At 35.7% G+C, this 27,856-nt stretch overlaps 2 protein-coding genes across 3 annotated transcripts in view; one reads left to right on the top strand and one right to left on the bottom strand.

The window, feature by feature from the left end:
* The first annotated feature begins 5,177 nt into the window (after positions 1-5,177).
* Positions 5,178-23,553, top strand: LOC126977887 (uncharacterized). 2 transcript variants are annotated; one of them, XM_050826514.1, is made up of 17 exons: positions 5,178-5,515; positions 6,631-6,857; positions 7,704-7,766; positions 8,826-9,040; positions 9,830-10,109; positions 10,558-10,673; positions 11,164-11,424; positions 11,495-11,622; positions 13,421-13,469; positions 15,220-15,312; positions 16,023-16,061; positions 16,164-16,205; positions 16,278-16,427; positions 19,658-19,843; positions 20,341-20,684; positions 21,583-21,653; positions 23,448-23,553. In XM_050826514.1, exons 1-17 carry the CDS (start codon positions 5,242-5,244, stop codon positions 23,472-23,474), a joined length of 2,565 nt encoding a protein of 854 aa, XP_050682471.1. In that variant the 5' UTR covers positions 5,178-5,241; the 3' UTR covers positions 23,475-23,553. The 2 variants fall into 2 exon arrangements, with proteins under 2 accessions (XP_050682471.1, XP_050682472.1); XM_050826515.1 differs by lacking the exons at positions 16,164-16,205; positions 16,278-16,427.
* Positions 23,485-27,856, bottom strand: part of LOC126977888 (ATP-binding cassette sub-family B member 6) — a 48,258-nt gene continuing 43,886 nt past the window's right edge. The window contains exon 17 of the mRNA XM_050826516.1: positions 23,485-27,349. Coding sequence (XP_050682473.1) covers positions 27,163-27,349 — 187 coding nt within the window. The 3' untranslated portion in view covers positions 23,485-27,162. The remainder of the gene's footprint in view (positions 27,350-27,856) is intronic.

The raw sequence follows: 27,856 nt of genomic DNA, 5'->3' as shown, positions 1-27,856 counted from the left end.
GTTGTTATTTCGATACCTGAACAACTCCTTTGATCATATCTTCGAGGAATTTGAAACCACTATATGATCACTTGATTTTGATGGGTGATTTTAATACTTGTCTTCTCAAAGATGACCATCGTTCAAAAAAGCTTTTGTCCATTACTGATTCCTATAATCTCCATATCCTTCCTCTTACAGCCACCCACTTCTTTCCTGACTCCACTCCGTCTCTTCTTGACCTCATCATAGTCTCTAAGCTCGAGCTTTTTCCTTCCATGATCTCATTTTTCTCTCCTATAAAGTACGCCCCCCTAAACGTAAACCCCAAATACTGATGCAGCGGAATTTTTCTGGGATGGATATGCAACGTCTTTCTATAGACGCACAAACTATTGATTGGGATGTCATTTTTAATTCTAATAGTATCAATGATAAAGTTGATATTTTTAATTCTTTGCTAATACAGCTGCATGATAAGCATGCGCCAGTTAATCCCGTGAAGATAATGCATTTACCTGCTCCTTGGCTTACTGATGATATTAAAAAACTGCAAACTTCTAAAAATCGAGCTAAATCTATTTATAAGCAGAATAACTCTGACCTTAACCGGGAAAAGTATATAAGATTAAGGAATCGTTGCAATACAATGTGCAGGGACGCGCAGCGACGCCATATCTACTCGTCTGTTGAGAACGGCGAAACCAGTAAAGTTTGGAAATTCCTAAGAACACTAGAAGTTGGGAAGCAACAACAAACAGTTTCCAATAACCTAAATATTGAACATCTTAATCAACATTTCTCTCAAAATTCATCTTTTCTTGACAATAACACTAAAACTCAAACGCTTAAATCCCTTTCCTTAATCCCAACCCCTGATTTTCCACCGTTCAACTTCTCTCCCTTCACTGATTCTGACGTTAAAAAAACATTTTGTCTGTTACATCTAAGGCCGTTGGTAGTGATTGCATTAGTCGTAATATGATCCTTCCTATCATAGATATCCTAGTTCCTACAATCTCTCATATTCTTAATTTTTCTATAACGTCTGGCCAATTTCATGTAGCCTGGAAAGACGCTAATGTTATTCCAATACCAAAAATTTCTAAACCACATAATCTTTCTGACTATCGCCCCATATCTATACTACCTTTTCTTTCCAAGGTTTTTGTAGGCTTAGTCCATCAACAATTCTCCTGGTCACAAACACTTCAACCTAGTCTAACCTTTCCGCTGGAGTTCCACAAGGCGGTGTACTGTCTCCTCCTTCTTTTTGCAATTTTTATTAACTCTATAACTAAAAAAAATAACTTCCTGGTATCATATGTATGCAGACGATCTCCAGATATACTCACAATCTTCTCTCGAGGGTCTGCCTTTAGCTATTAAAAACACTAACAAAGACTTAACTACAATCGTGGAATGGAGTACTGCCCATGGTCTAAAAGTGAATCCGTTGAAAACTCAATGTATTATTGTTGGTAGCTCACAACTTACCCATAAAATTGAGTGGGGTAATCTACCTCCCATTTGTGTAGGTGGAACTCTTATTCCTTTTAGCTGCTCTGTTAAGAGCTTGGGCGTATTCATTGATCGGAATTTGTCTTGGCACCATCAATTAAAAGTAGTTAGTAGGAAGCTGTATGCTGCCTCTCACTCATTAAAAAAACTCAAAATCTTTCTTCCTATTCCCACGAAAACTTTACTCGCTCAATCCCTTCTCCTGTCCATTCTTGACTACGCTGACATTTCATATGTCGATTTAACCGAACTCCAGTTGGATAAGCTTGAACGATTGCAGAACATGTGTATTCGTTTTATATTTGGACCACGTGTCCGAATTTCGCAAAAAGCTCAAATGGCTCCCTATCCGCTTGCGCAGAAATTCCCATATACTTATACATCTCTATCGCGTCCTATTTGATCCTAAAACTCTTATATATCTCAAGGAAAAATTTTCAGCATTAAGTTCTCACCAACTATATCTTCGGTCTGTCCATAATCTTGCTTTGTACACCTGTTCATAAAACTTCCTTTTTCAACAATTCATTTGCTGTGCAAGCTGTTAACCTATGGAATTCTCTTCCCTCTGAAATCAGAAAGGCTCAAACTCTCCAATCTTTCAAAACAATGCTCCATAATTATTATTTATTACTGTGACAAATTCAATACTAGTTCTTTTCTTGAAATTATTTACTGTATGTTTAAATTATATGCATATCGATAACACCACCTTCTGTTATCTTTTCAACTATAACTGATTCATTACAGGTTGCCTGGTACAAATCGCTCTTAAGCGATAAGGCCGCCTATTGCTTTTGTAGTCTCGATTTTTGTTGTGTTTCATTATTTTGTGGTGTGCAATAAAGATATATTTCATTTCATTTCATTTCAACTTTATGCCACATTTATTAAGCTGATTACCCGCTTCTCAGGGACATGACACAATTTTTTTTTATAATATCTGCAATCAGTCCCCAAACTATAAGCAGATGTGTTGATATCTAGAAGAGTGGGAAGAGTGGTACAATGTCTTATCTTACCTTTACTTCAAGTCCAATTCAATAATGCTTTTTTTATGATAATAAGAGACGAGACGAGCAGGACATTCAGCTGATGGCAATTGATACGCCATGCCCATTACAATGAAGTGCCGTGTAGGATTCTTGAAAATCCCAAAAATTCTGAGCAGCACTACAACTGCGCTCGTCATCTTGAGAAATAAGATGTTAAATCTCATTGCCCAGTAATTGGCTATCCGTTGCTGTATCCAACTTTGTTCGTCCTGGGTATGGTGGGATACAGCAAATTGGAAACAAGAAGCGAAGTTGCGCATGCCAAGTACTTTCTCACGGTATTGCGGGGTAAGAAGGACGACCCAGCCACCCTTGAACAGCTTCGACTATACGTGCCGGACAACAGAGCAGGCTGCTGGTGACGCCACGCGCGCGCACCAAGCTACTGCGCGACGCGCCGCTTACTCGAGCACTGCGCACTCTTAATGCCGTATCAGAACGTGTCGATCTCTTCACATGTACTCTGACTGAAAGGCGGCCTCTTGTATTATAGAAATTATTTAAATATTAAGACAAAATATTGATTTGTAATTTTTTTTTACCATGTGTTTATTACAATTTAGTTCTTTCGATTGGTTTTGACATTTGACATTGTGTGACTAATATTTACCTACTTATTATTATTATTATTGTGTGACTAGCACCTATAATCTATATGACTAAGCTTTTAAATTGTATCTATTAATTTGACATATTGTATATAATTATTTTTATGGACAAGTACACTAGCGCATTAGGATCACCCTGTAATGAAATTCTAATAAATAAATAAAAATAAAAAAAAATAAAAAAAAATTCACTAGCTACGGCCCCCTTTAGACCGAAACAAAGTAATGCTTACACATTACTGTTTCACGGCAGAAATAGGCTGAATCCGTAAAGAGATCTGCAACCGCCGCATCATCCTCCATCACTACAATGCGAGTTCTCACACCGCGCACAGAACAAAAGAGTTTTAGAGCAAGAAAACATAGAATTATTAGACCATCCGCCGTACAGCCCCGACCTAAGCCCTAATGATTTCTATAATTTCCCTAAAATAAAGAATAAATTGCGTGGTCAGAGATTTTCATCACCTGAAGAAGCTGTGGACGCCTACAAAACGGCCATTTTGGAGACCCCAACTTCCGAATGGAATGGTTGCTTCAATGATTGGTTCAATCGTATGGAAAAATGTGTCAAATTTCGCAAAAATACTTCGAAAAGCAATAAATACATTTTTAAATAGTAATGTTGTGTCACTTCCTTGATTCCCGAAATTTTCAGTGCCGCCCTCGTAGGATCAATTTATTGACCGCCTAAACCAACATCACAATCTACGAACGTCGTAGACTCTGGCCTGCAACTCTTTAAAAACAAAATTTCCAAATTCATCTGATTATAGTCTGGCGACTGATTGCAGATTCTAAACACAACGAAAATTTGTTTTTTAAGAGCGCAATAGAATTATAATAATAATACGGGGTGACTTTCGCGTGCAGTTTCATCTCTCTCAGCGCCATTTTTTTTCGAATGGGTTGGTAGTGCTTTATTTGACATCAAAAAGTTTAAATTTTGAGAAATTTTGTCTTAAGCTCCCGGTAACTAGACCCTTCTCCCGAATATCTACCAGTTTAAAAAACATAAAAAGAAAATGTTTAAACGTTTAAAACACCATTATGTTTACTGTAGGGCCATAGAAAATATGTCTACTTGTTTTACAATATTGACAATTAGACGTTGACCTATTGACAATTTAGGATTTCTCCATTGGGCATTTTTACGATTTGAAGATAATGCGTACCGGACACCGGTGTCAGTAAAAAACATAATATATCATCTTTAAGACATGTACTATAACCTATTCTTTGCTCTAAGTAAGAATGACGGGTGCAGTACAATTTGAACCAGTACTTGAATACTGTAGGTACTCGAGTACGCTGTAGTTATATCGTATTTTTCTTCATCTATTAACGATTTTTTTGAAATTATTACTAGAATACTAGCTGACCTAGCAAACGTTGTATTGCCAATTAAAGTAAGTAATAAAAAAATCAACAATTAAAATTTTTGGGGTATAAAAAATAGATGATGACCGATTCTCAGACCTACTAAATATATCGTACATAAAATGTATCATACTGCCATCTTGCAACCCTATTGTAGATCTATGAATGGTACAGAATAATATAAAAATCGTGATTAAAACACAGGAGTAGATTGTAGAAGAGGGAAAATTTGAAATTGTATGTATTTTTCAATGCTGAATCAATAAATTATAAAAATAAAAAAAATTGTCAAAAAAAGTACTTAGGGGTGTAGTTATCAGTTAGGGGCTTGAAAAATAGATGGTGGCCGAGTCTCCGACCTATCCGATATGCACACAAAATTTCATATAAATCGGTTAAGCCGTTTAGGAGGAGTTTGGCAACAAACACCGCGACACGAGAATTTTATATATTAGATTTGATAAGAATTTGTTACAATAACGCCAGATTATGCCATATGTCTACTTTTGTCCAACTAATATTTTAGCAATGCATATAAAACTTCATTTGGCATAACCTACTTGTTATTTATTCTACATAACTGTCTAAAAGAATACCTATACTAATCATTAGAATGTCATCGCAATTTTTGTGACTTTACATCAGCTGATATTCATAATTTGTTAATAATGATTCAGAATATTAAGCATCATTAAACTATGTCAATAAAGTTTCCACATAAACTTAAGCATAAATCCCCCCACCCATGGGAAACAACTATCAAGGGGGCGTATGCAGACAAAATAAAGCGTGCCCATAATTCTATTCACAATGTGGAGTACCCCAAGGCAAAACTAAAACTACCGGACCCTGAACGCGTAAAATTCACTATAATTGGCGATCGAGTTACAAAAGAATTTAATTCTTGCATTCAACTCGCGAAAGGATTACACAAATATAGATGGAAAACGTTTGACACTCCAGTTATAAGAGGTAAATAAGTATCTACATCTTGTTGATCAGATTGTTCATTGTTCAGTCTTCGATCAGGTTGTAGTTCCGGCACAGAGGTTGGACTTAGTATCCCGTAGCACCAAATAGGAGGTATAAAATATTGTAGTTGATAGAGCTTTTATTTATTTATTTAAAGGTGCTCCAACAACACATACACAATACACTCTTAAACTTAAATATTGCACAAAAATAGTTCCAGTGTATGAGTCAATTACAGGTGCACACAACATCAATGAGAATCATTTCTATTGGGCACTTATATAACACAGACTTATAGTATATAAAAAAAAAATAAAAAAATTGTCCAAGATTATAATGCTACCACTGTTCTTACAAGGTAATGCACCGTTTTCAAGAAAATAAAGAATAAATTCGAATCTATAACGGTTAAATCACGTTAATAAAACGGCAACCGGAGGCTGTTTTATTTACGTTACCTGTTTTGAGGTTAGAATTTTTATCGTTATTTTCTTGAAAAGTTTGTAATAAGAGTAGTAGCATTTTAACTGTAGACCGAAGCTCTGTCAACTACATTTTATAAACATTGGTTAGGTTATGTTAGAACAGTTACCGGTAAGGCCGAACGGTACACCGGCGAATGTCAGAACCAAATTGTAGGCGTTTCCCTTTCTTTGTTCCTCATATTAGGGAGGGGACCCTTCCCAACCCTTAAACATGTCATAATTTGAGGTAACTAGGATTTAAGTTACAACGCTTTTTTCTTCGGAAGGGTGCAGGAGGTAGGTGGGGGGTCTCATATATGTGACCGGCTGTGACAAGGACTGGGGAGGAGTCAAGAAAACACTTCGTGTGACGTAATTTATGGGTGAAGTATTTTTTTCTGATTAGCATTGTGAGTAACTTAAAAAAGCTATTGAAATTATAGTAAAAATTGTTTACTTAGCCGTTGTTATCATTGCTAAAAAGTCAGATTATTATAATTTCTAAGTTTATTTACTAGTAGGTACTACTAGATATTTGATAAGTTTTAGAAAATACATCACTGTATAGTATAGGCCCCGTTTCGTTATAATACGTAAATAATTGATAAGATAAATCATCAAATAAAAAAATATTTTATTGTTTGTTTAAAGCTGTTACAACCCCGGAATGGCAGATGGTTCTAAAACAATTGAAACTGGAATATGGCGGATTGTCGTATTGTTTGGACGGATCGGTTGCAGTTTTAGTTAACGATAAGTTTTTGGGAGGAGAGAAGGAATTGAAAGAGCTGATCTCTTCTAAATATAATTACCATATTGTCCTCGATGGATACAAGGAGGGTGTTGCACAGTTTGTCAGTTATGTCCGCGCTAGTGGTGTGAGTTTGTAGCTTAAATTAAATTTTATTAAATTCAACTCGTTCAACCCCAATAATTACAAAACATACCAAGATTTACGAACCATGTGTGGCTCAGTGCGACCACTCGGACGGAGCCCGAGAGGTCGCGGGTTTGAGTTCCGCATCGTTCATAATTTTTGGTTAACAATTTAATTTATGTAATTAATCTCAAAAGTGAGGGTTATCACTTCAAAATAATAAATTGTTGAGATAAGCAAACATTACGGAGCTTGCCATGAGAAATTGAGCCTTGAATTAGGTCTGAAAAAATGGCGACGTAAAATTAGCGAAATTGAAAAAAAAAACACAGAAATTTGTTGCTAATTAGTTGCTAAAAATTAATTTTTTTGCTCTAACCGATCGCAAAAAATCGGCAAAAACGCTAACTTTCAGTGTTTCGGTGTTTTTTTTTTTTCAATTTCGCTAAATGTACGTCGCCATTTTTTTCGACCTCCTTGAATTGAACATCTGATCCTTACTACTAGATAATGATTATTTTATAGTAATAGCAATGACAGTACAATATTTTATTAAAGAGAGCGTAAAAAAGAACGCTAGGAGAGTTTCTTGCGTCGCTTATTCTCACTCAGAGCGCCATTTGTTTCCGAAGCGGTAGTAGTATCTAGAATTACATCAAAAAGAATTCTAATGGAATCAGTTTTGAGTAAATAAATGCCTTTTATGACTTAGTTACTTATTACCATCGAAAAACAGGATTAAAAAGTTCCCGCACTTTCCATTATGTAAGTGCACCATTTGTGTTTATTCTATTAAATAACCTTTTTTACAGAAATATGTTGCCATAAAAATCCGTTATCGTTTCAGAGACCGTGTGCCTATATGCACATAGCGATAGATGGTGAACACGTTGGTACCATGATTTTAATGGTGAGTAATTGTACTTTATATGAAGAACGAAATAGGCCAACCTACAAAGCCTCTCTTCAGCCGAAGCAAAATTGAGAAGAGTAGATTATTGAATTAATTAATTGAATACTCGAAGTAAGAGCGCTTTGGCACTACTTCTGATCAGAGTCCGATACGACTACTTCGGACCGTGTTTTCATGGATATGGGTCGGACTCTGATCGGACGTAGTGCGAAAGGGCTCTCACTTAGGTCATTTCCGCGTACGTTCTTGAAAAGTTATTGACCGAATAACTCTTCAACAATCTGGGTTGACAGTTTCTCGCTCTATAACAAAACATTTGAACAGTTTTCATCAACAATTTAGTACTCGAAGAATATTTTTCAACTGCAAATCGCAGTCTACCTAGGTAGTAACCTAGTTTACCAAGCAACGCAGTGCTGCTCGATATGTTGAGGATCCAGTCCTCTGTGAAAGGTTCGAATGCATGGCTATGCATAGAGATACTTATTACTACCGCCCCATTTTCAATTCCAACACCTTCAATACAAGCTTAAAACTCATTTATCAACCTCAACATGCATAGCGTTTCTGCAAAGACCGGTTTTCAGGGAACTTTCTTTCATATAATATTACTAAACTATGCATATAAGTCATTCGCCTTGCGCGGTGTTCCAGGACGATACGACATGAGTACCGTCGGTGTAGCAAAAGAGTACGGGCAGCGGTGATCACTCCATCATTTTCCATAGAAACACAACAAGTAGCCTGTATTAAAGTATCGCTTTTAATTTTATCACATCATCAGCTGAAAGACGTCTACTGCTGGAGAAAGGCCTCCCCCAAAGATCTCCACGACAACCGGTCCTGCACTGCCCTCATCCAACGTATTCTTGCCCACATCGTCGGTCCATCTTGTAGAGGACGATCTTACAGAGAACACTGCATCTTTCGGTACGTGGTCGCCATTCGAGGACTTTTTTGCCCCAACGGCCGTCGAACTATGTGCCCTGCCCACTGGTGCTTCAGTTTCTTTTATATTTAAGAATAAATAAAAATAAATCACAAATATCTTCACAGCTTTATTCTGATATCGTTCCAAAAACTTGTGAGAATTTCTTGCGACTTTGTCAAAGTAAAAGGGGTGGGTACTCGGGCACTCCCGTCCACCGGATCGTCAGTGGCGGCTGGATACAGTGCGGCGGTTTCGGCCTCAAGAACACGGATTTGGACTGCGAAAACTTTGTTGTACCGCACGATAGGAGGGGTGTTCTATGTATGGCCAATGATGGAAGGTTACTGCTTTGAATAAATTACTTTTAGGGCTCGAAGGAAAGCAAATGGCGCCCGTAATCGTAGGTGTCAGTACAACAGGATTTGATTTATTTAAGGGTGCGTGAAATAATCCACCAATTTGAAAGGGTCCTTCAGAATGTGCTAGAAATAAACCAACTTCTGATTTATCCTTTATTAATATAATGGTACTTAATATTAAATTTTATATACATATAGTATGTATATCTTAGACGACACCAACCAACCATAAACTTTTAACCTACAGTCCACACCAAAGAATATGTAATAGTACAAGTACATACAATACGGTCATCTCTTTCAAAGATTCTGGACAAACATTTGCTTTTCTAATCTTATATCTTTAAACGAGCAATTCTCGTATCTCGGAAACGGACGATTTTCATTAAATTTAGTATACAGGGGATTTCGGGGGCGATTAATCGATCTAGCTAGGTTTCAATTAAAAAAAATGTAGTTATATCCGTGTTTTAATAAGAAACAGCTACAATAACATTAGAATGCAAAGGTAAATTTCGCCACTATATACAAGACTATAATAGCTCATTGGGTGATCCGGAAAGCAGAAGACCCCGGTTCGAATCCAGATGATGTCCGATTAAAAATCCGAGGAAGGCTCGGTCGTCCGGATATTAAGAAATAATAAGCAGATATAAAATGAAACATGAGAAAATGAAATACACAATGCTCATAGATCAGTGGTTACAAAATTTAATAATAGTCAAATTATAACCTCCAAGCAAATATTTTATCGTTTTATAATATTTCAGACACATTGACTGTTCCACGCAGTTTTTTATTTTACTCCAACCAGCACCATGGATGGCCCAAAATTATGTTGCTTTCGGCCAACTTATAGATGGTGAATCGACTCTGAAGAAAATTGAATCAGTGCCCACGTGGTACGAGTCCCCGCTGGTTGACATAACCATTCACAATAGTGGGATACTAAACTTGGAGAGTGAGTGCATAACTATTAACAAGGGGACAAATGAGTATATTGATAAGCATATTGAAGATTTGGTGGAGCTGCGAAAATTATTACACGATGTAAGTTTGTTAAAGGCTGTCTGTCGGCCACGGATATTATCACATTTCATGAATAAACAAAATAATAAGGGGAAGATCATTCCCTACCAATGCGACAATGTGACAAATTTTGTAATTTTCTAATAAATAATAAATTGAAAAGTAAATTTCGATTATAAGTCCATTTCGTTCGTGAAGTCCGATCGAATTACACAAAATTTGAAATAAAGAACTGAGAAGATTTTTTTTAATTTCATTACAATTTTGATCAGTAAACTCGATCGTTTCACGCCATCAGAAGGTCATTCTTGAAGTCAACGTCAGAAACGAAAATATTTAAACAGGACGATTTACTTATAGAACATAGAGTATTGCTAAAAACATTAACTCTTGCACTATTCACCTCCGTTACTAAGTAGTTACTAAATGTCAATCATTATTTGACTTGAATAGTTTTGTTTTCTTGCAGTTCTTGCTGGAGAGAGTGTTTTTGGAAATTGAATTTAGGCTGGTTGCAGCGGCTGATCAAATGAGTGAAGCAACCGTTATTGAGGAAGGCGATACGAACATAAGGGCAACAAAAAGGTAATTAGATAATTAATAAATGCTTATTAGGTGGTATTTTTCATCTTATTATAATATATAACGGAGAGAGGCCGCTCACATGGTCAGGATCTATGTGGTTGTCCATTGTTGTAGGAATTGATCACGATAGCAAGTAAAACACAGTCTTACAACACACATGGTATCATTATTAGCAACAAACGATGCAATCGTAATGGAATCAACACTTCTAAAGCCCTAAGATTATGTAATAAGAATCCGGTGTTGCCGCAACGCGTGCGACACAACCACCTCGCTTGATAATTCTTCCCTGACTGACTGCTCGGCGCTTGCCCGGCGCCCGCTCTCGCCTGCACGCGCACCACACGCCGATTACACCCGAGCTAAGACAACGTCTCTTGGCTCGACTTTTACATAAATTATTATTTCTATATCTACTACTAATTGAGTTTAATATTGCTAAGAACTTGAAAACTTCTTGAAGACGAAATCATCAAAGGGACTTTTTCAGGTTCATAAGAAATAAGGAGGACATTGAGAAGCAACTACAATTGGGTCAAAGTGAAAGCCGACGCTTGTCATCTCCTGCGGACTACGAAAATAATGAATTTGACGTAGAAGATTATGAGTACGAATCTGAAGAAACGCCATACCAGCACGTTTCTCTGAGCGATTACGAGAGGGAAGAAGATTTAACTGAAAAACTGTTTTATTTACCGCAAACAGATGTGCCGTATCCTGGAGAAATAGACTCCACATACGACTTGAAAAAGTATACCTACGTAAAACCTATAAATTGATTTGAGTTTTTATGCACTCTCTACATTTCTGTTTGCTTTCAGGTTTTTAAAAGGCGATTATTGTCTAGAGAGTGATTTACAAGAACCGCAGAAAAATAAAATTATATGCAAGGAAATTTCTTATGTGTCGGAAATTTACAAGTTTGACGATATTTCCGATGATATGTCATGTAAGAAAACTTTAAGGCTATTTGCACATTTTTTTTAATTGTCCTTGCTGTCAGGTATTATTATTTACACTACAAGCTGACCCGACAGACGTTGTTCTGTCAATAAACGGTTCGAGACATATGACTATGTATGTAAACCTTCCTTGAGCTTCAACGCTATATATCGATAGACGTATCTTCAATTGATACGTCTATGTAAGAGCCTCTTGCTACTAGACAACTAGATGAAAATAGGCCAGGCTTATTAGTTTAGTGTGTGTGACAAGCTACGCCTTAAGGCCGGAACGCATTAGCGCGGCGCTGCGCAGCGCTGCACAGCGCGGCACTAATCGTCAAAATATTATTTCAACCATTTTGTATGGAGAATGTCGCACTAGAGCGTCGCGGCAGAGTTGCCTCCGAGAGAATATTTTGACGCGCAGTGCAGCGACGCTCAGTGCGCGTCGCTTCAATATGCATACCGTTAATTGTTAATTTTATAGTATTTTGTCTTATAATTTAATTAACTTTAATAACTAAGTAAATAAAAATGATTTAATTATTAATTTTATTAGTTAAATTTAATAAAATAATATTTTTTTTGCATACCCTTACAAACTAATTTATTTTGTATAGTACAGCCATTGTAAAATACTCTATTGATTGAAAAGAGTGGCCGTTGTGTTTCTTGTATGTTCTTTTTCAATAGCTCTTATTTTTCCGAAACATTGTTACATTCGGTAATTTAAAAGAAATATTTATGGTGACGCTTCAAAAGCGCTTAGCTTAAGCCTAATTGAATAAAGTTTATTTGACTTTGATATCTTATTTTTTTTCTCTTCTATTAATAGGTTCTTCTTCTGCACACAACAAAGAAATAATGACCAAATCCTCGTCACCAATACTCATCTTGTAACGTTGCTCGCACGCAAACTGCTATAGAAATGACGCGAGCAGCCGCTTACTGCAGTTGTAGTGCGATAAGTACCGTCTAGCGACGTGAAGCGACGCGCGGCGCAGCGCCGCTGTAATGCGTTCCGACCTTTACACTCGCGATTTGTATGTCACTTTGTGTTAGTGTGCGTGCGATGCTCAAAATAAAGGTTAACAGTTTGCCGCTATTTTTACAAATTTTTTACAGGTTTTACACTCGTATCTAGACGGATAAATGATCGAAGGGAAATATGTAATCTGACTGTGTAATTTAAAAGTAATAAACGCGATTTTCACATTTTCCCTGCGTGTATTTCATCTTTCAGACAAGTTTATGTCAAATTATAAGTACCTTTAATTTGCACATTATCATGGCATTGTTGGTCAGTGCTTGAGGATTTCAATTGTTCTCAGAATATTTAAAATATTTGTACTGACTATTTCTTATCTTAATATATTAGATATATAAATCCAGTGTCCTGATGAACTAAACTAATGAACGGATATTAATGGGGAACTTCATGGAGTGAAGTTTGTTCCAACTTGAGAGGTAGGATAGTTTTTGTTTCGATTTGCGAGCCATAATCATTTTAATTTCTATGAGAGAATTTATTGACTTGATTTGACAGTTCTGCTGTGAAACAATTTCATTATAACAACAAGGAGCATATTTTATGGAATAATTCTTGATGTTGTGAAATATTATAATAAAAATCAGTATTTTATTTATTATGTACGTACAGAAAAACGTATGTCGGGTCAGCTACTGACTATATAGAATTGAGCCTAGCTACATATTATTTCCATTAAGTACCAGGTATTTACCTTTTTTATGAGTTTTTAATGTTTAAAATGTTATCATTAACAACATTGTTTTTTTCAACAGTAAAATCACTGGAGTCGGAGGAAGAGAGAGAAATAGGAGAATATCTCAAGTATAGTTACAATTTTTAAACTTATTAACCCTTAGATTAAGCATTGGTCTTCGCTGCACTCCAACTTGATACCGCAGGCGTAGTCGCAAAGTGTGGCAACTGATACTACGCCCAAGTGGGCGTTCTCGTGCCAGTCTCGAACAATGTGTGAACCAAAATGTCGGGTTGCGTAGTTAAACTTTGTAAAAATAACATTTAACACAAGAAAGACACTGGGATCACGTCATATTATCATAAGTATTTTGTATTTTATCAATTTCAATGTAAAATAACACGAAGCGTATGTTACAAATTTTTAAAGATGCCATTGAGTGTCAAGATGTGATGCATATAAGCATCTAATCGTTGCCGTAAAATGGAAACTATTGTAGTACGTAAGGGTAGTGCTATATCTAGTTAGAGCGTTGCGGGGACCAGTCCGTCAGTCATAATCTAAGCTTATGCGCCTCTGTAAAAGCATTATTTTTAGCATGATCAAGATCTGACGATGGATCGCCAACTTTTCCAATGTAGGTACAGTTCAAGCCAACTTAGCTTCCTCTTCTGAGAACTGTGCTTATTTTCTGATCGTCCGACTATTATTTTCACAAGGACGCAAGGACTTTATAAATCGGTAGATATCTAATACATAAATTAACATTGCAATAAAATTCAATCAATCAACTGAGGATTATTTTTGTGATAAAAATGACGAGACAAGATAGTTCAACTGGTGGCAAGTAATACGCCCCGCCTATTATAATGCAGTGAAGTAATTCATCGATTTATATAAAACGGTTTTGCTATAGATATATACGAGATTTCCACCTATATATTGAGGCAATATATAGGTGGATATCTCCGGAACCATAAGGCGTAGAGACTTGAAATTTGGTAGAAATATTCCTTTCGTGGAGTAGAGGTCAGCTAAGAAAGGAATTTACGAAAAGTAGGGTTTCTTTTTTAACAGAACAACGTCTGCCAGGTTAGCTGGTACTATTGTTATATATAAATATCATTTATATAATATAACTATCCTCAGATCTGGTTCATGGTTTAGATCATGAGCTCCTGGAACATTAGTCGGTTAAGAGGACATCTACCATCTCTTCTGCCCTCGGCATCACTCTGCCATTAGCTTATTGCAGAGCATTCAGGATACTGAGTCCCATTATGGGTTCCATTTGGTCGGAACAGCGGGTTGGTGATCGACCCCATGGTCTATTGCCGTCAATCTTTTTCACCATAACTGTTTTCGCCAGTTTTTCTAGTTGCCTCAGTCAATTTGACCAAAATAGCTTATGATACGTTAGTAACAGTTATTGTTATTCATAAGACAACTATATTACAAAGGCGCCTATTTCTGCCGTGAAGCACTAATGTGTAAGCATTACTGAGTTTCGGTCTGGGTAAATGAGACTTAATATCTTATGTCTTAAGGTGACGAGCGCAGTTGTAGTACCGCTCAGAATTTTTGGGTTTTTCTGTAATCCTGAGCGGCATTGCATTGTAATGGGCAGGACGTATCAATTACCAACAGCTGAACGTCCTGCTTGTCTCGTCCCATATTTTCATAAAAAAATACTATTTTGTAGCTACCAAGGAAACCTTAAAGCCATTTTATTACAGATGCAATTAACCTCGTTGTACAAATGCATGCAATAAAAGTTATCGACTGTCATGTATTATAAAAATTTCTGAGGCGCCAAGTGTTCTATTGTATTATTTAAAATTTAGCACTTTGACCTGATTTCTAATTTGAAACTTTTAGAAAGAACGTTGATCGTGTGAGCTTTGCCGGAGGAATTATCAAGGGAATAGCAAGAGGTGTTGGAAAATTCAATATCTTTGAAGGGACACGAAAGTAAGATAGTAATAATTACTATTAGTCGATAGTTAATTAAACGCGGCTTAAATCATTACGTCTGGATAGACTATGACGGCCAGCCTAGCGAAACTCTCTAAGAAATAAGCGATTCACTCATTTGTATCAAATTTTGTATGTAGTTATTGATAGATTGACAGACGACGGCTATAATCTTGTAAAAAAAGAAGATAGCCAAAACCCACTACGTTTTAAGCAACTGTTCGCTTTCAAACTTAGCCGGATTATACTTTGTCGCCAATCGGCATACTATAATTACTAGTACTTATTTTAAACTTATGTCAAATCACTGCACGTTTCATACTCAACTAAATGTTAAAACGTCGATAAAGATTGAGTTTAGAACTAACCTCTATTTGAAACAATGCACGCACACTAACAAAGTGTCATACAAATCGCGAGTGCAAGACGTAGCTTGTCACGCACACGTAACTAATATTCCTGGCCTGTTTTTATCGGTTGCCTAATAGCAAGAGACTATCTTGAGTCTAGACGTATAATTTATCTAATATTAAACGTATAAAGCTAGTTATCTGCTTTTTCCGTCACTTGTTTAAAAAAAGCATTTTTTGCATATTATTTTGTAACTACTAGTAAAACGTTATAATTCATTTAAATAATATGTAGGTAACTTATGACCAATTGAATAGATATATATATAAACATAAAGATAACTTAATTTGTTTTAGATCGGAATTAATCACAGACGAGCAACTGAGGCAGTTCAGGTAATTTACAGATTTGAATTGAGTACTAACGAAATTAGTTGTGGTTTGCTCATATAAAAGGGATGAACAAATATTATTGTGTCGTTGTAATCCTGTTTGCAGACTGGCATCGTTTGGACAACAGTCGCAAGAACCGCACAATAAGTAAGTTTTTATTTTTTTTTATTTTACTTTTTTTGTAGCGGAGCTATTAATTTTGTTTTTTTTTTTGTTAAGAAAAGTCTCGTTGAGCCTACCGTGTGGCAGAAGACAACCGAGTAAAATAAAACGCCGGCAAACAGGTTTTGTACACATTGAGGAACTGGAAAAAATACACGTCATCGATACAGATAGTGTAGATGCTGAAGAATCACCGACTGGGAGCCGGTATTTGTTTTAATTATTTTTAGTAATCTTAAAAATAAGTCGGTTTAGAGACGATAATTTTACGCGGTACCGTCATAAGAAAACATCTTTTTAGACGTTTCGAAGTTTCGTCCTTCGGGCATTACATTCGTGTCATTGCTTGACATTTCGAATTTCTAAACCTACTCTAATTCATTTACGTTCCGAACGAAAATATGAAGATGACAGCTCTTTGTTCTGAATTTTAACGTCAATTTGACGAAACCTTTTGATTTTCGTTTGTGTGTATTTTGTTGCAAATTGGCTAGCTCTACGTGAAGAACATTAAGAACATAGAAGAAACCGACGCCGCTTATGCAATCAATTTAATATTATTGAAATTCCCGGCTTAGAGTTTGTAGGAAATTACAAAATAAAATAAATTATAGCATGCTATGTTTATCTTATGTATCAAGGGTGGTATTAATATTCCCGAGTTCACCGAGGATGAATTCCAATGTGAATGAAGCAGGCGGGTTCCCTCTTAATCGGTTGCGTCTTCACCTCAAGCTCTACAGGCAGGTCTAAGGGCATGAACTGCATTAGTACAACTGTTAGAAAGGATACAGGTAGAACTTTATCTTACTTATTTCTTTCTATCAGTAGTGGTATTCCTATCTTTAAAATAAATTTCATTTTTATTATTAATTAAAGAACAAAATTTATTTTTATTTTATTATAACATGAAAACTTACAGCTTACAAAGAGTACCTACTCGACATATAAAATAAAAATTATAGCTTCATCATCATATGTGCAGCAGCAAAAGATTACCTAAAAAAAGATGGTAATATTATGTAGAGGGAATTCTTTTAGTGAAAAAGAAACAAATAAATATATAACTGATATTTACATGAAACTTTCTGTTAGAATGAGTACGTATCGCGATTGCGAGGTGTGTTACCTCGCAATCGCCTACCTACAACTAATCAAAGCACTATAAAAGATCATATTTAAGAACCATAATTGTGAACTCTTTTTAGAATACTTTTTAAAGAATTCTAACAATAGACCATATTTAAGTACTAATTTGACATGTTTACATTGCGTCTGTAATACAGACATTTTTGGTTGCCATAAGTTACTACACAACGTTGGAATGAAATAGAACTTTTCAAGTTGGATTATTATCATGTTCATTTCAATCGTTCACCATTCGTTCACGAGTATTGTCTATTGTCCCGAACTTCGTCGATGTGTCCGAAAACAAAATAGATTAGGGTCACAGGGAGCTTCGTTTAAATTTCGATCGTTTACGAAGTTTCGATTGGGACAACTAGAGTAGACCCCAGATTATTTATTTGAATTCTTTAAAAAGGTTTCCGATAAGAGTTTTTATGTATGGTGCTTATAAATGATCTTTTAAAGTGCTTTCAACAAACCTCGCAATCGCGATACCTACTTATTATATCAGAAAGTTTCAAGTAAATATCAGTTATATACTTGTTTTTTTCACAAAAAATATTGCTTCTACATATAGCCATCCTTTTAAACATAACACTTTTCAAATGGGTGGAGATACGATGATGAAGTTATACCTTTTAATTTATATGCCTGAGTACCTACTCTGAATTAGCACTAAGTTAGTTTTCCTTTTATAATAAAATAGAAAATGAATTTTGTTCTTTAATAATAATAACAAAACTTTTGTAATAACAAAAATGAAACTTATTTTAAAATATCACTAAAGATAATAATACCACTCTGTTAGAAAGGAGTAAGAAAGATATAAGTTCTACCATTATCCTTTCTAACAGTTGTCCTGATGTAGTTCATGGCCTTCTCCATCTTCTCTTCTATCATCTATCTTCACGTCAATCTCTACAGGCAGGTGCCTGTAGAGATTGACGTGAGCTGACTAAAAGGGAACCTGCCTGCTTCTTTCACATTGGAGTTCATCCTTTGTGAACGCGGGAATATTAATCCCACCTCTGATACATATCTTATTTAACATTAATTTTATTCTGTAGTTTCCTACAAACTCTTAAGTAGGGAATTTCACTAATATTAAATTGATTGCATAAGCGGCGTCGGCTTCTTCTATGTATTTAATGTTCTTCACGTTGAGCACCCTCGATTAATAGCATTCTTGAAACCATTTCAAGCCAATTTGCAACAAAATTCACACAAACGAAAATCATTCTTGAAAAACATCTTTGGTTTCGTCAAATTGACGTTAAAATTCCGAACAAACAGCTGTCATCTTTATATTCGTTCGGAACGTAAATGAATTAGAGTAGGCTTATAAATTCGAAATGTCAAGCAATGACGTTCGGGACGATACTTCGAAACGAATGAAACTGTAGTAAGAAACATCCGAAACTTCAATCGTTTTTCGTTGAATTTGAGTAGACCTACAGGTCTGCGTAGACCCAGCTTTATGACCCGGCACCGAGTCTTGCTAGAAGGACTATTAAAGGTTATTGACCATGGTGTTGTTAAGCGGCTTCACTATCTTTTCAAGAATGGTATTTTGTTACACTTGTGCCGATGTTTTGATATTTCACAAAAGTATGGCTTAATCACTCTTTCTTAGCTAATACCCCACCAAACCATCACTGAAGTCGGATAATGCTCACGTTGCACTCTGTCGACTAATTAAAAATTGCATTTGGCTCCGTAGGTACCTAGGTACTTTGTGTAACGCAATTACAACATTTCGGTTCTCTTTATCACCCCACTCCATTTTAATATCGCAAAATATTGTACAATACAGTACAATGTCTAGTGGCAACATTAGGTCTAAGCAATGACTTTGACGTTTTAAAATTACTGTTCCCCTCACCCTCCTTTCCTCTATAAAATGTCAACTTCTATTTGAATTTAATTATATTACTCTTGCTGAGATATTTCACGAAGAGACACCATCTTGTCGTTTTAATATACGCAACACTGCATCCAAAGTTAACGCATTTCTACAATCATCAAAAGTTAATAACCATAGTTCGTCCAAAGCATTTAAATCTGTCTTCCTCACCGCTACTGAACAGCGCCATAATGAGGAAACTCAATGAACAATCATATAAAAAAGACAGATTCCAAATTCAAATGTAATATTTGTTTATTTTTAATTGTAACAGTATTTATGGCCAGACAAAGTATAAGCCATATGAAGAATATTTTTGCTTGTTACCACTAATACGTATACTATACGTTATCACTATCCCTTGTCAATACATGTAATGATTTGAAGACAAACTGGAATGTTCTAGAAAAGTCCGGATAGCACCATCGGCGATATCAAGACAAACCGGTACGCGAACCTCTCGAAGACCGACAGGGTTTGTCACAGGAAAGCCCGGAGACGAAGCTGACGGAAAAAGACAGTCGGTGCTCACTCGGCTATACGAAAATGTAGCTTTCGACGATGAAGTCAGGCCTACTTTAAAAGATTTCCAGTACGTGGTTCCAACCAGATTTGTTACAAATATGCTAGCATGAATTTGCGCCGCTTGCTTACGGTCAAAGCTTGTAAGCATGTGATGGAACTCTAGAATTGATTAATTCAGAGTACCCAATCAAAACATGGATTTATTATCATACCTCCTCTCAATTTTGTTTCAATCCCTAAAATTCTAATTTGAAACCATAAAAACTCTATGATGCTTGATATATTTAAAAGATAACTATCCCTCACTTCTGGAATTAAATATAATTTGTACCAAAATTATTGAACGATACGGGACTCGAACCCTCGGGTTCCGTCCGAGCGCTAACTGAACCAACTTATCGACTGTAAATTAGATCGTTTAGATGGAGGCACAACCTGAGAGTTCAACAAGACACTAAAGTTTCGGTCGTTGCGTCACTCGGACGGTTGGTTCAGGTGGTAAGAGCGCTCGGACGGAACCCGAGAGGCGTTTATTATACTTCTTCTCTGGTTAAATATTTGCAGGTCGTTAGGTGAAAGTACTCATAAGAATCTTCTTCTTACATACTCGCCCAATTCTCGCTTAAAGAGCGATGAGAGTACACGGGACAGGTATGTGCGTACATCGTTCGCAGCCGACGACCGTTCATATGAAGAGATGATGAACATCCAGCACGGCAAGATGATCGCGCGGAAGGTGTCTTCAGACTACGTGAAGACCATCGATCAGATGGAGCACACCAAGGTGGAGACCTCCATCCGGAGCGTGGAGTACGCAAAGTCCCGACCCTCCCTGAGCATACAGGAGTATCAGGCCAGGAATAACAAACACAACGAAGAGCTCAAGAGTCATTCAAAAATTAGTGAAGGTAGTTCTGAAATTCTATACTTTTACAATGCCGTAAAGCTGTACTTATTGCACGCCTCATAAGCGAAGCGATGACGTGTAGTGCTCTCGACATGTCAAAAAAAGCAGTTTTTTCGAAACTGAAATAGATTTTTTTAAATTTATATCGCACTTATACCAAGTTAATATGAGTCCACTTAGATCCAGTCAAATAATATGTGAGGTAAATTAAAATATATTCGGTTTAACATTGTAAATAATAACATAAAAAATAATATTTTCTGGACGTCCTAGTGTGGATAAGGTAGGAAGGGTAGAGAAAATAGTCGAAAAAATTATCGTACGAGATTATTTTTTTTATTATGTAAAGTAACACCCAATTAATATGAGCGTACAATTAACTGTTGTTTAATTATTTATATAAAAAAAACTATATTTATAACAGCTGACATCGATTAGGTTACAATATTGTTGACAAATTCCACAATTATATTGACAGTTGCAATAAGGATGGACTTTGCAATAATTTTAGATAGGTTTATACTATTGTTTTCCTAACATGAGAATATTGTGGAAAACGAAACGATGAGGTGTGCACTTCAGGATTTATTGTATATAAGCACCTGTCTCGTTTCGTAGGGTGATATAATTTATAACTTCTGAGACTTAACATCTTATGTCTCAAAGTGACGAGCGCATTAAATAATCCTGTGCAGCACTGCATTGTAATGGCCAGGGCGAATCACTAAGGTACAGCTAAATGTCTTGATCGCCTCGATCTCCTAAAAAATATAAAATCACTTGTCGCCTTTCCCATGTAACGCATTCTTTGATAGGTATCAAGCAAAATCGTTCTTCTCTACCCCTCTTCTCTTTCTCTATATTCTATAAGAGGTTTATTGAATTATTTTATTTTTCAGGAAAAGCTTCTTCCTCTACTCGCGGTATCCGCCTGCCAGGAGACACGCCAGTATATTCAATGACAGATGTAGTAAGTACAATTGTTGACACATTTTTTTTATATAAAAGGGCAAACGAGTAAGTGGCTCATAAACAATACCAAAGTTCAACGTTGAACCCCGGCCTTTGATATGGCCTTGAGTCCATAAAGTGGAAAAGTGGAAAGCTATACGTGGAAAGGTTCGATGCTTTTCTAAATTTTACAGACAACAAATTTAGTTATTGATTTTGCAGCAGCCATATTTAAATTGTACCTGTCTGTTATTGCTTACCGAGAAGAAAGTAAAAAAAAACAACCAATGACCATCCAGTGAGCCCAATCTACGTTTGATGCACTCTTTCACTACAACACTCTTGTGCCCCATCACTTTGTCAGCAACACTGTGCACAGTAGAAATATTTACCAGTACGGAAACTACCTACAAACGTTCGAAATGACACACTCACACAAACATGCGCATCGACGAGGCCCCTAAGCGGTTTTCGCGGTCAAAACGGTTATTTGTTTCTGCGATCTTTTTAAAAATTCCAGCGTATTGCGTGGTATACGGCTATCTGAACTCGACTCCATCAAAACTCCAGTTTTCGTTTTTTAAACTATAAAGTAGTCGTTATCGTTATTGATACTCACGGAAACAATAATTGCCCCGTCTAGACATGTTTGTGGGATGACTGCAGGGAAGAGTTTCTGTAGACTGTGGTTTGTGGACAAAATTTAATAACACATATTTCGAAGAAGTCAATATTTCAGCAAAAATAAATAAAAATACCAAAAAAATATTTCCAAGAAAAACTTTCAATAAAATGTTTAAAAATATTACATAAGTCATCATGTAGACTATAATATTGCATTATACACTTATAAGTATCATACATACACTATATTACATAAAAATCTTACGCTTTTTACTTTTTTACGCTCTGCAACCCTTCATAAGGAACTTAGTTCCAAAACTCCTTTTTTAAAGTCGGTTAGAAAAATAACCTGACAACCCTATTGCTTCAATGACGTGTACGCACATGTAGGTAAGTATTTTATCAACAAGGCTTAGTTTCCATACTGATACATATGTCTACTGTGACTGTGGTTCACAATTGAACTCACTGCCAGGTCTTGTGTTGGCACCTTCCGTAAAGGCTACGATAGGCTCGACAACTAGATCGATTGAAACTGTTCTGTGTGCATTTAAAAATCATATCAAAAACATAACTGGATTTTTCATAATTATATAATCAAATTTCAATAATATTTACATATTTTCTTCCCCTATATTACAAAGGCACTTTCCAAGAAAGTGTAATATAAATATTATTTCTATGTTATGCATCCTGATGAGTCTTAGGCTCTGACCTGTATAAATACCACTGTCCAGACTGTTCCATGTTTAACAGAAATTTTTTGTGCCTATTTGAAGCGCCACTCCCGAGCGTCCAGAGAACTAATTTTGACGTGTAATACAAATTAACGTAGAATACACTAAGTATTTTTGCATTTTGAATTAGTTTCGTTCATTTTCCAAATTATTTATACTTCAAGAATCAATGTTATTTCAATGTCAAGTCCACATTTTCTTTGTAAATAGTATCCCACCATCTATCGATGTTTACTGAGGTTGTCATCACTAGTTTTAGTACCACAGACTCTCGCTTCATGGCCAACAGCGCCAAAATGGCGAATATGAAATAGGCACAAAAGCACTTTGACAGCAGCCAGTCCAGTGGTTTATAGTAGAGGTCAGTGGTCTTATCTTTTTTATTTTCCACACATGGATCTCGAGTCAAAACCCTTTGTGGAAACAGCCATTTAAATGTGTCATGCTTTCAGGTTACAGAGGTGCGAGAAGACAAGTAAAAAAACAACAAACAATTTCACCTTTTTATTTGTAATTATTTACAATTATACATGAATAAATTTTTGATTGATACCTAAATGGTAACCTAGTTTATTTTTCACATGGAAAAATGCTGAATGTTATTCGAAACAAAATGAATATATATTGGACACATATTTATTAAGTAATACTAAAAAGGTATTGCTTTACAGGACATCTGACGCTATCTACATGAAAAATTAAAAAAAATATATAACATCCATACACTGGGTCCACCACGAAAATGAACAGTTTGTTTTACGAATATATTTTATCATTATATAATTTAAGTAATGTTTATTACTATCGTTTGATCAAAATTATTCTCTTTGTCGAAAAGAATTCTGACAAGACCGTCGAAGTCGGCGAGTGTTGTCTAAGGTGTTTTAAAACTACATTTTAAAAGGATAAGACGCGTGTCATCAGTTCTTGAATCATGCAAAATATGGGATTACATTAATATTTATTATCCAAATAATGTACTTACGCGATTTAATTCTTTTAAAGTACCTATTTTGTGTGAGACATTATGGACTATATAAAAGAAAGCTATGTATTCGGGTGACATTGAAATTAGTCCTGTCAACAATTTATTTCACCAAAAATATATCAAAACCTACTTTACTGAATGTAGACATGTATATGTATATATGACATCAAGCACAAAACTATTTTATTCGATATAAAACTGTAAATACAAATATAGCAGACAATATAAACTTAACTATGAATTGTAATGACCTTCCTTAAACTGACTTGTTTTAGAACAATAAGACCCTAACTTGAGCTGTGCCAATGCTAATTGAAATTCGATATGATTGAAATTGACATTAAAAGCACAAGTATCTTAAAATTTGCAATTATTAATAAATTAAAAAACTCTATTGTGATGATGTTTGAAAACAAATTAAAAACAAACATGTCTCGTGGATACATGCGGACTCCGGAATCGATATGGAGCAGTGTCATTGAATGCGCGGAATATAAGAATAGGGTCTTAAACAGGCGTCCAATGCTATATGCGACAAAATTTCACTCACTGCTAAAGATTCGTGCCAGAACCTATACGTATATGTACGCTCAGCACAGTTTATGTAAGACTATTACCATATATTACATATAGTGCAAACCCAACAAAGGTTTTTTTTTTTTTTCAATATATAATAATACAAAATTATATTTGTATGTAAACATAACAATAAAAATTCAATTCATGCAATTGTATTATAGACGCAAGTCAGAATACATAAGTTTTGATATACATTATGTAAACAAAACAGTAGCATAATACATAAGATAAATTTTAATATTTGAAATACAAGTAAACTTAAAACAAAATCAACAAAAAATGTTATACAATCACAGGCACTGCAATAAAAATTACTACGCTCCATCACGAAAGGAACTCACACCAGTAAATTCCCGACTATTCATAAAACATATTAAAAGAACATTAATTGTATGACTTACATACAATCCTGCTTCATAACTATTTGCTTATTTTCTTTGAATCTCGATATAAAAAAAAAGAAAGAATTAGAATTCAAATTATATCCGGTGTAACTCCACTTGCATATGCAGATTGAAAAGTTGTACAAAACAAAAATTATATGCGATCCAAATACTAAAGGCTAGACTTGCAGCAACTTCAGGTTACAACCTTTCGTCTTAGTACAGCCAGCAAAAAGACACTTGATGAATATAACAGGATATAAAATCAGAATAATGGTCTTAAGTCTCAAATGACCCGACATTTGAGACTTAAGACAATGCAATGTCGACGCAGAGCCTTGTGATTATATCCGGCACGCCACGCCTCGTAACACACAGTTACAAACGACTCAAATAAATCTCACCATTATATAATATATGTCGATAAACATCAGCTCGATCCCCAGTTATCCCATAAAACTGCCATTTTAATATAATAATTCTAACAAATTTTAAGACTGTTTTGCAGACCTTCCTTTCCTTTAGCAATTGCAGGACGTATAAGTACGGTCTACATATCGATACCTCAGTTCCAAAGTGTAACAATTCTTTAATTCAGTATGTTTGAGATAAGTATGAGAAACAATTGTTACATAACGATAACCCACTATTATCACAGAGAAACAAGTCGATAAGTGATTACAGTTTAGTTGCTATATCCTATATTTCTTCATAAGACTAGAATATTTTCCTTTCAAAACAATAACAACAAGTGTTGTTTTCTTTTCGAACCCTTTACTGAATTGTTACTCTTTGGAACTGAGTTATCGATTTGTATTACTTTGTCATATTTCACGAAAAATACAGAATTTCAAACACATGTGTAATTATTTCCACACATCACTTATCTATACACACTGGTATACGTATAAGATTCATTTAGCACCTCAACATCAAACTGCTACACTAATCGATATTGAAAACTATCCACACATAGTAATTGGCATTAGATGCCGTTTCAGCGATGAATTCGAAGCACTTTTATATAAGATACAAATTAAATGGTAATCTTAAAATTTCTAACTGGCTGACTGGATTATTGTGACTTGGCAGATATTTTGAAATCTCTATATCGTGGGCACAAGAGCAGGAGTCGCACCTATACTAAGGCCAAGCCAACGAGACGGGATAAAGAATGTAAACAAAAGTATCAGAGGTTCAAAAAATTTGTATCGATAGCTTTGTCTGGAGCTGCCAGGCTGTGATTCCATAATTAAAACATCTACTAACAAAAACAAGCAAAAAAAAACAGTAACGGATTAATAATAACAAGAACTAAGTAAATAGATAGTAAATACGAAATCGAAAAAATACGTATCACTTCGAACGCAATCCAAACAGGAATGACCTTGTTCACAAAATGGCGAACTAAGTGTTGACAACTACAGTACTGACTGCTTTCCTGTAGCACGAAACACGCAACGACAGCTGTCGTCGACCAAATGATGCCAATACTGCATACGAGTGATAGAGACAGACATAACAGTAACTCGCTACCGCAATATAACTCAGTTACAGTCCGTTTGTTTACATTATTTATCTTGTCTCGTTGGACTTAGTATAGTGACAAATAAAAACAGGCGCATGTTGTAACCGGCCTTTGACAATGCACAAAGGTTCCTAAGTCGTATCATTCACAACAGTACAGCCACCATTATTACGTAAAGCCGTTCCGCTTGGAAGGTTTGCAGAATTATAATAGACAAAAGCTAGATTACGTATTAAGTTTCAAGTTGGACGCATATGCGATCCGGATCGTATCGTATTACGCAACGCCTACATCCATTTTGTGATGGGACCCGCCTAAGACATTACTATCACCGCTAAGGGTAGATGATACCGCTAACTAATTGGAACATCTGGTCGATTCGTCAATTATGAGACACTGACAAGGCATTGCCTGACTTGGCCACCATGTGTTTTGTTTAACAAATAAAATACATGAATGAAAACCGACATTAAATCCGTTGCTGAGCTGAGCATGTACAAACACACAGACCCATCAAAAGAAAAAGATCTAAACAGCCTTCTTTGGCTCAGTTATCGTATATTAATAGTTTTTTTTTTTTAAAGCACGATTACAGTTGTATTACATACATATATGTAAAATATAGATATCTATTTCAGTGGAGATGATATTTCAGTTAAGTTTTCAAAGTCAGTCAGTGTATGTCCCATTTAATGACCGTGACCATGACCGTGGCCGTGGCCATATCCGCCGTAGCCGTTGGGTTGCGTCCGGTTGTTGTTGTCATTATTGTTGTTGTTGCCCTCCGCGTTGTTGTCGACAGAGTTGTTGCGGTTCTCCAATTGTTGTTGCCACATGGACGCGTAGAAGCCAGCTTGTGAGAGTAACATTTCGTGGCTGTAAATAATTAGGTAATAATTAATTCAACAAGTAACCATTATCAAAAATAAAACATTTAAACTGATTGTTTTAGTCAAAGATAATTATTTAGTAAATATGATGACATTGCAGTATGGCGATTCGCGGCTAAGTTTGAAAGCTACCAGTTGCTTAAAACGTAATGGATCTCCGTTTTTTACAAGATTATATGCGTCATCTGTCAATCTATCAATGACTGCACGTTTCATACTATCGAGTGAATCGCTTTTTTCCTAGAGAGTTTCACTAGGCTGCTCACAAATCTTATTAATAAATTATACCTGTTTTATGAAATTTCCTTGAAACTGTACTTTCAAACCGTACGAATAATATTCGAGTCTGTGGCTGGTGGGGAAAAATATATTTTTTTTATGGAATAGGAGGACAACCGAGCGTACGGGTCACCTGGTGTTAAGTGATTCTCTTGCAACACCAGAGGAATTACAGGAGCGTTGCCGGCCTTTAAGGAAGGTGTACGCGCTTTTT

Source organism: Leptidea sinapis, chromosome 46, assembly GCF_905404315.1.
Source record: "Leptidea sinapis chromosome 46, ilLepSina1.1, whole genome shotgun sequence".
NCBI lineage: Eukaryota > Metazoa > Arthropoda > Insecta > Lepidoptera > Pieridae > Leptidea > Leptidea sinapis.
Note: the sequence above shows the minus strand (reverse complement) of the source record. Positions and strands in the feature narration are given on the sequence as shown.